The sequence below is a fragment of the Cryptomeria japonica genome, chromosome 6, assembly GCF_030272615.1.
Source record: "Cryptomeria japonica chromosome 6, Sugi_1.0, whole genome shotgun sequence".
In the NCBI taxonomy this organism is placed as follows: domain Eukaryota; kingdom Viridiplantae; phylum Streptophyta; class Pinopsida; order Cupressales; family Cupressaceae; genus Cryptomeria; species Cryptomeria japonica.
This window is the reverse complement of record NC_081410.1, coordinates 660631771-660640178: the sequence shown is the minus strand read 5'-3', so window position 1 is coordinate 660640178 and position 8408 is coordinate 660631771. Positions and strand designations below refer to the sequence as shown.

Genomic DNA, 8408 nt, shown 5'->3' with positions numbered 1-8408 from the left:
TTATATGAGGGAGAATCTGATAAAGGAGAAGCATAGTGGAGGATTAGCCGGACACTTTGGTGTTGATAAGATAGTAGCATTGGTGAGTGAGCGTTACTTTTGGCCTCAGATTCATAAGGATGTTAGGAAATTTGTGCAGAGTTGTAGAGTTTGTCAAGTTGCAAAAGGCAATAGTCAGAATGTGGGATTGTATTTTTAATTTGGCAAGTGAGTTTGCCTTCATATTAGCTTCTCTATACACAAGATTGATGGTAGAATATCTAACTTCTCTAATAAACCTATAATTGAATGAATGAAGAGACTTAACTTTCAATATTGCAATTTCTTAGCAATGATAATGTTGATGACAATTGATGAATCATCTTAGATCTCAATCCTACCTTATGCAAAGTTATAAACCTAAGATGAGGGCTTCAATCTCTCTCTCCCTCATTATTAGTCCTTTCCTTGAGTCTTTTGGATGCCAAATAAACCATTCTTCTCTTTCAATTTTTAACAACACACCTAGCCCTCAATTTCGCAAGGTTTCCCTTTGAAGCCCCATTGAAGTTTAGTTTATGCCATCCCTCTATGGGTGACAGCTACTTTGCCTCCAAACATTTACTCGAAGACTTTTTCCCTTCAAACCCTTTAAGAGAGAACAATATAAGATTTTTAAACTAATAAAATATTATCATTTTATAAAAAAATTAAAATAGACAAAATTAAAATCTATTTTATTAAATAATTATAAATAGATATTATAAAAAACATGCGCTTTACTTTTTCATGAATCCATATTATACTCTCTTTTTCATTCATTTTCTTTTTTATTATTTATTTTACCATTAAAATCTAAAAATAGGATCTAAATTGTTGGAAAAGTCTTGCAACACACAGCATGCGATATTTGTCTTTAATTTCACTATATTAAACACTTCAACTGTACATTGAAATGTTGTAAAAAGAAATCTATTTGAATAACGTTATTAACTGTGGATATTTAATATGTTTATAATTTTTTAATGACCTATACAATTTTCCATATTTAAGGTACACCATGCAGTTGGCTAGGATGCTACTAAATATTAGTTGTTGTCTGGTGGTGAGAAATTTCTTTATCTAATTGAGATTCATGTCTTTAACAGAGGCTACTTAGTTTCAACTGTGCCATCTTCAACCTCATCTTCTATTGGCCTCGTTTCTTCTTTATCGTTTGCTTTTCCCCACAGAGCAATGTAAAGTCCTGCAATTGTTAGAACTCCTCCTACCACGCTGCAAAACAAGTAAAAGAATGGATGACTAAAAGATATTGAGTAGGCTGATCGCTCTGTAGGAGTGAAAAATTTATGGGCAAGAAATTATCTAACCTTCCCACATGAAGGCTTGCATGAAAGATCGTCAGCTCCAAGACTGCAACTATAATTGCAGATAATGGATTGAAGAGTGATGGAAAGATGGGTCCTCTTTCTTTGATGGTGTAGGTTTGCACAAAGAATGTAAAGGCCGAACTCATACTGCCTGCATCAAAACACTCTTAAATGTTAAAAACATTTGTAAGTTTTTGGCATGTAGAGCGATATTTTTAATACTGACCGAGTATACAATGCTGAAAAGGTCTATGCCCCAGTTTATTTTCCAGGAAGAGATGTGTGGCTCAAATATTAAGGCCATTACTGTGCTCTGGAGTGTGGCTAGTAAGAGTACCAATGCTATGAATGATTTTTGAGCGGGATACTTCTTCAAAATTGGGACCTGTTCAGGAAACATTGATCAATTTTCCGTCCATAAACATATGATTATTGATAATTGTTTTTTCTAATGTGGAAATGGATTGAAGGAGACAATGAACACCTGAAAAGTAAGGTATGCCGCCAAAAAAAGCAAGCAAACGACCAAGGACGCTGCACCCAGAAACCATGTACTCAGTTTTAGGACAAGTGTCCCAGTAAGACTAATCGTAGAGCCTTTGTATAATGTCATAATCATTGCCCCTCCCACACATATAGCAGTCCCTGTAATTGTTGCTTGTCCACGCTTAGTTCTGATGTCAACTTTCTCGTATCTGAAAAGTCAGATTGCATAAAATAATCAAACTCCTGTAATTTCGAAGATGAGTTATTTGATGGTCATCGAGGCTTGTAACATTATTAAGGGCAGCGTATTATATAACAGAAATTTGAGTATGGCAATGTCTTCATATGGACGAAATTTCATATAGCATCCCTTCTGGTTATATTGCTCTAATACAAATATCTTACTGTATTTTTATAGTATTTATGAGAATATTGTTGAGCATTTACTTCCCTGAGTACATCCGGGAAGGGTGCAGCATGGGAGTGTTGACAAAGTATGGACATCCATCAAGCTTTGCTTCTAGAAAGGGAAAAGAAAAAGTGAAAGAGAGTCCATCGAAGGAGATAATGTATTATAGGTGCATGGACGAGAAAAAACCATAAAATGGAGGGTGATACAAAGCTTCACGCAGTTGTTGGAAGGTACTTGAGTGTTGAACGTGGTCTCATGGAATGAGAAGATTGCAGAATATACACAAAATGGATTCGTTAAAAAGGATTTAGAAATTTTCAAGCAAAAGCGATTGGTGGGGGTGAAGCCAAATTCCACAACCATTGCCCACATCGTCCATACCAGCGGTATTATGAGAGCGTCCGGGACAGGTTATGGATGAGGAAATCAAGCATAAACGGCAGAGAAAGGGCCCAAGAGTGAAAAAAATAACGGGAAAGGATAATCAAAGGGAGGGTTCGTTGGTGATTTCCCAAGCAGAGAGGAATGCGAATATGGACGCACAAATGAGGTGAAGAAGGTTGGATAGAATACCTCCAAGGGAATGTATCTCTGAGGAATACTAGGATTATAGAATATAAATGATGCCATATGGGATGCATCAAATCTTATTCACACTTGTTCATAGGTGTAAAAAATTAGGGAAAAGAATGTGACCCAATGCATTGGTATTTCTATTATTTAGGATGCATTATGGGTAAGTGATATTTAGTCATTATGGATGCCTCAATTTCTCATCATGTATGTGTTAGTCATTATGTATGAGACATACAATGAAGCTTTCCATTGTGTATATGTTAGTCCTATGTATATGACGCATAGTGGAGCTAGTCACTATGTATATTCGATATATACTAGAGCTAGTCATTTCGTATATGTGATGTATTTTACAGATAATCATTGTGTAGAGATCTGATATGTTTGAGCTAGTCATCTTGTGCATACATGAGTGTGCTCAAGTTTCTCTCTATGGAACTGTAAAATTATTAAAGGATGTGACCCTTGTGTATGTTTTTACACTACATGATGACAATTATTCATTGTTATATTATGATTGAACTACGTATAATAAATAGTCATAGTTTAAAGAGAGTACAAAGATCTCACACAAGAGGAGAGAGCGAACTCTCTCTAACATTTAAAGGCAATCTACTAAGCCTCTAATTTCCCACCAAGAGATTTATAGGCAAGTTCATCAAGAATGAATCCTTGAGGCGTAGGTCTAGGTCCAAGGGGGACCTTGACCTCAAGAGCTTACCACCCTTGAGTGTAAACATAAGTAGTGGCATAGAGTTTTCATCACTATGATTATAGAAGAAACTATGAAATCAATGCTTGTCAGCTAGAACAAGAAGCTTGGTCAATTGATGGTAAAAAATAATATTAGCAACTGAGGGGTTGTTGTTAATGGATTAATTAGGAGAAGATTGTAACATCTATTATTGGCAGTGTATTATATAATAGAAATTTCATTATATTGTTGTAATGTTTTCAAAAGGACAAAATTTCATATAACATTTTTTGGGATATTGCTACAAGGCAAACATGTGGTTACATTGCTCTACCCACTAAGCTACTTGTCCTTATAGGACCAACCCATCTTTGGTTTGGATGCAATTGAAGAAACATAGGCATATGTTTGATGATTACATTATGATTTAGAAGAAATATATACAATGGATAAGAGGTCATTAGAAACTATACAAAACCAACAATTGACAGTTATAAAAATTGTAATGTAATATGCCAACGTTCTCCTACTTATTACATTGTTCTTAAAAATGTACTAAACAAAAATTGTTAAAACATAAAATAAAAATATATATTTGAGAAGATATTTCCTTGAAGAACCAAATCCTAAATCAAGTGGAACTACCCCAGGTTGCCTTTTGATCCTTGTAAACATGCAGCTTCAATCTGAATCCTTGAGCTTTGAGTCCCAAACTCTTGAATCATAGACACTGAATTATTCTCGACAAAAATCCTCCAAATTGTCTCTTAACCCTCATAGCGGTGACAATTCTTGATGACAAGCTCATGCTCCTTGGACAACCATCCATACTTGAGCTCATCACCAAACCCCAAACATGTCTCTAAAAATCAAACATCACAATACATATATTCTTTGAATTTGTCATCATCTATAAGAAAAACTAAAAAGAGAGCAAGAATGACTAAAGCCAAAAAAATGCCTCTCATGCAAAATATCATCTCGAAGCGAGAAGCTAACTTGAGATGATGGAAAGTCCTACATCCTCCGATGCCACCAACCTCCAAGTTGACCTTGTTACACTTCATCCATTTGATGTCACATTAATCTCTCTAATAACACAAGCGTATGAATCTTTGGAGGCCCCATTAGGTATAGCAAAAATAGACCCAAAAGTCCAAGCATAACTATTTGAAGATCCATTGACAACATTGATAAATTGGCAACAATGATAAACCCATCTAGAAGATACTCAACAATTGTTTTAAAATTTTAGACTGCAGTGATTACTTACTTGATTCATAAACTGTTTGGCATCCTACGAAACTCTTAAAACTAATTTGAATTGCATCTTCTCTTGCAAAGAAACTTACCTCCTCCAAATTACCACTAATAGGAGATGCTAGAAATGAGTTTAGGACTTGCAAACTTCTCGCACAAATTCTAGAACCATTAAAGTATTTAACAACACCGAACATTTTTGCACTTCTCCGAAGCACGGACTCTATTCATCATATTACATAAATCATCCAATGCCAGATAATTTAAAAGAATAAACGATCTGCCGATCTGTAAGTCAGATAATTTTAATACACGGATCTAACAATTGTTTCCTTATATCACTATTTGCAACATGATTGCCAAAAACAACTTATCACTCCAAATTTGAAACTAACTCAATCCATCGTGCCAATTCTTATCATGCACAAGCACAGGAATTTGCCACAAAAATTTCCCACGCCTAACTCATAGCAAATTGCATCAATATCTTCCATCTCTAAGTCGACCACTTTCTGATCACAGTATAAAATCAATCTCTCATCACTTTCGGTTTCCAAATTCTCCACATGAATGATTTTTAATGCCGCAAACGCCAAGGGCCGATGGGCTTAAGGAACCGTGTGTGGTCGATCGTCTTTGGGAATACAGAAATAGGAAATACTAGACATAATATCTCCTGCACAGCCTAATTAGATTTAATGTCTACATGCCTATCGATGACCATTGCCCAGTCACAGAAGAAAAATGGTTTAGGGTCTCTGATACCAAATGAAGAAACATAGGTGAATGTTGGATGATTACATTATGATTTAGAAGAAACATATACAATGCATAGGAGGCAGTAAGAAACTACGAAACGAACAACGGACAGTTATAGAAACCGCAATGTGGCTTATTTCTAACATTCTCTTTAAGTCATATTACGTGTTTGGGGCTTCCGACATGATGAACTTTTCATGGTATATTGTTATAATATCAATATGCTTATATTTTTCTAATACTATTGTTCTACCAACTGATTTATTTCTTTCTATAAGATAAGTTCATCTTTAGTTTGGATGTGACTTATTTTCAACATGAAGTCGCATTAGATTTTTGGGACATCTAGCTTAGTCTAGCTCTCATAGATTAGTTAGGACCTGGACTTCCTATATTTACTGATGGAGTGCTCTAACAAGCCTCATCTTTAATTAACTATGATTAATCTTAAACAATTATTTAATAGAAATAATGTCTCAAACTTTTATTACAAAATGTACTATTAAATGCAAATGTCCTCATAACAAATGTAATATGACATGTTATACTATATATTGGATTAGTATAATATTATACTGATGAATGAAAACCGGTCTTGGGAAAGGACAAAATTGGCTCACAAGTTTCGCTATAAAATGTATGATCTACTGCAAATGCAACATTCATAGATTAACACAAGTATTAGAACTAAATATGATCCAAAACTTATTAGGTTTAAATCAATACCGAAAAGCAATGGCCATCACAGATGTGACAATAGGAAGGACGTTTATGATTGCAGCTGTGAAGGTGGCCGAAGTGTATGCCAAGCCAATGAAAAATAGATTCTGGCTCACACTAATCCTGCAATATTACTACAGCTGTTAGTTCCCTTACACGAACGACAAATGATCAAATCAAGCAGAATTCGAAGCTAATTAGTATATGTGGAGTAGATGAATTTCTAACTTACCCAGAAAGAGCAATAAGAAAGATCTGCCAGAAAATGGTACAAGTCATTGGGGGACGGTCGTTTCTGCACAGTACATGAACATCATTAATTAGTTGAAACTATGCATATGGCTTGCAAATGTTAATATTATATCATTATGCTGCATCAACGTACATTTTTCTAGCATTCATCTAAATATTTTTTATATGTAATGCCATGGCTACAAAGACTAAAAATTTAACTCAGATCTGGTTTTGCCATGCTTGTACTGAGTAAAATGAATATACCTTTCTAAAAAATAAGCAATAGGGGCCATTACAAGTGTAGCAACAGCTTGTCTATAAGCTACATATACGAAACGGTTCATCCCATTGTCAAAAGCAATTCTAACTATGATATACATGCCTGTAAGTCCAGCCTGAACTAAAATTTGACCTACATAGAGTTTGTATTCTACCATCATTCTGTTCTATGAACAGAGCAGACTACAAGAATGATTCAAAACAAGCAAAACGAAATTGAATGTAGATTGAATTATTTAAACAGCAATAGTAGTAAGATCGATTATTGAAAACAGATTACCTATCAAATGAGTTATTGTTCCCTTTGACTGAAGAACCCATCTACCAGGTTTTTTAGTTGGAAGTGGTTAGGTGGCTGGGGTCGGAGTCAGTTACATTTAATTATAACTTGTTTTATTATCTCTACAAATCTGAAGATAACAAAGATGTGGTTGATTTCCACCGGAGCCTTGCATCATTCATTCTTTATCCTCTTATCTTCAAGATCTGCTGCCTTGTTTTAATATCTGTATTTCGTGTACTGAAGAATTCCCATGTGTTGTATTATAACAGCTTTTAGATATAAGCTCTTTACGGAGCAGATCCAGAAAAGTTGGCATTCCCATGTGTTGTATGCTTACTATGGATAGGTGTCTAAAGTCATGAAAAATTGTGCATGTGGCAATCACATCAATGTATAAAGGGTCGTACTGTAAAATTTGATAGGAAACCCCATTTCTAAAGAATGGGGAGGAGGGTCCCAGTTATCCGATTTATTTCATATGTCCACAAGATCCACGATATGTATCGGAGTGTCGAAGCCTTTATCATCTTTTTCTTTATCATTATCTTCTTCATTGGTATAGGCCGACAAAACTGCATAAGCTAATTGAAGAAATTTGTTGGAATCAAAGTAACTAGAATCTCCACCAATAAGCCATCTAAAGGTTCCCCATGGGTGGCTAAGATGTGAATTATTGATGAGTAGGACACAACAAACCTTGTTATCCATGGTACATTCAGTAGCTGAAAAAAAGTTTAAAAGCAAGCATCTCGATTATCATGAGTAGAGAAACTTTATCCTCAGTAGTGCCCAAGAGAAGGTGAGCAGCCCCAGGAGGAGAAGAGAGATACAAAAAACTGACCACTATTACTCCAATGGTCGAAAAGCACTTAGAGTTGAACCACTTCCAATACAACTTTATTATCTTGAACATAGACCTATAATTAAACATTAGAAGAAGTAATTTCTTTAAAATAAATATGTTAATCAACTGAGAAATTAGCAAAGATTGCAACATTCCTGTCTTTTCATCTATTGAAAAGAATCTCCCATAGAAGAACCATATGTTAGGAGAAGGGATCTAGATGGAAGGGCTTGAAAAATTCAAGTCCAAGGTTTATGGACTTTAGGATAAAATCAAAAGAGATACTTAGAAAACTTGGACTACTTATAATAATGACAACGAGGATTCTAGACATCTAAAAAGGATAGCTTAGAGCCCATAAGAAAGTCTTGGAAAAACATGTACACCTGGAAAAATGAGTCAATTTTGGTTGTAGAACAATTAACCAAATGGTACAAAATTTGGATTGTCAGACTAAAATTGATGATTGCAAATGTCATCTCTGGTTTAATGTTGGAATCATAGGTAGATGG

The 8408-nt window shown here is 34.9% G+C and overlaps 1 protein-coding gene across 5 annotated transcripts; it reads right to left on the bottom strand.

Moving 5' to 3' along the window:
• Nucleotides 1–935: 935 nt before the first annotated feature.
• Nucleotides 936–7166, bottom strand: LOC131070729 (WAT1-related protein At1g21890-like). Of its 5 annotated transcripts, none has more exons than XM_058006344.2 (7): nt 7050–7166; nt 6489–6551; nt 6263–6379; nt 1834–2044; nt 1576–1734; nt 1350–1496; nt 936–1254 (listed from the first exon to the last, which is right to left on the bottom strand). In XM_058006344.2, exons 1-7 carry the CDS (start codon nt 7088–7090, stop codon nt 1189–1191), a joined length of 804 nt encoding a protein of 267 aa, XP_057862327.2. In that variant the 5' UTR covers nt 7091–7166; the 3' UTR covers nt 936–1188. The 5 variants fall into 5 exon arrangements, with proteins under 5 accessions (XP_057862327.2, XP_057862325.2, XP_057862329.1 ...); XM_058006342.2 differs by lacking the exon at nt 7050–7166 and adding an exon at nt 6755–7005; XM_059207553.1 differs by lacking the exons at nt 936–1254; nt 7050–7166 and adding an exon at nt 6755–7005 and having other exon boundaries at nt 1365–1500.
• Between the last annotated feature and the right edge of the window lie 1242 nt (nt 7167–8408).

Coding starts and splice junctions, on each gene's coding strand:
- LOC131070729 (XM_058006342.2), bottom strand. CDS start 6,930: ATGATGGTAGAATACAAACTCTATGTAGGTCAAATTTTAGTTCAGGCT. Junction 1,735..1,833: donor CGGCATACCTTACTTTTCAG/GTGTTCATTGTC, acceptor TTTCCTGAACAG/GTCCCAATTTTGAAGAAGTA. Junction 1,255..1,349: donor GCAAGCCTTCATGTGGGAAG/GTTAGATAATTT, acceptor CTTGTTTTGCAG/CGTGGTAGGAGGAGTTCTAA.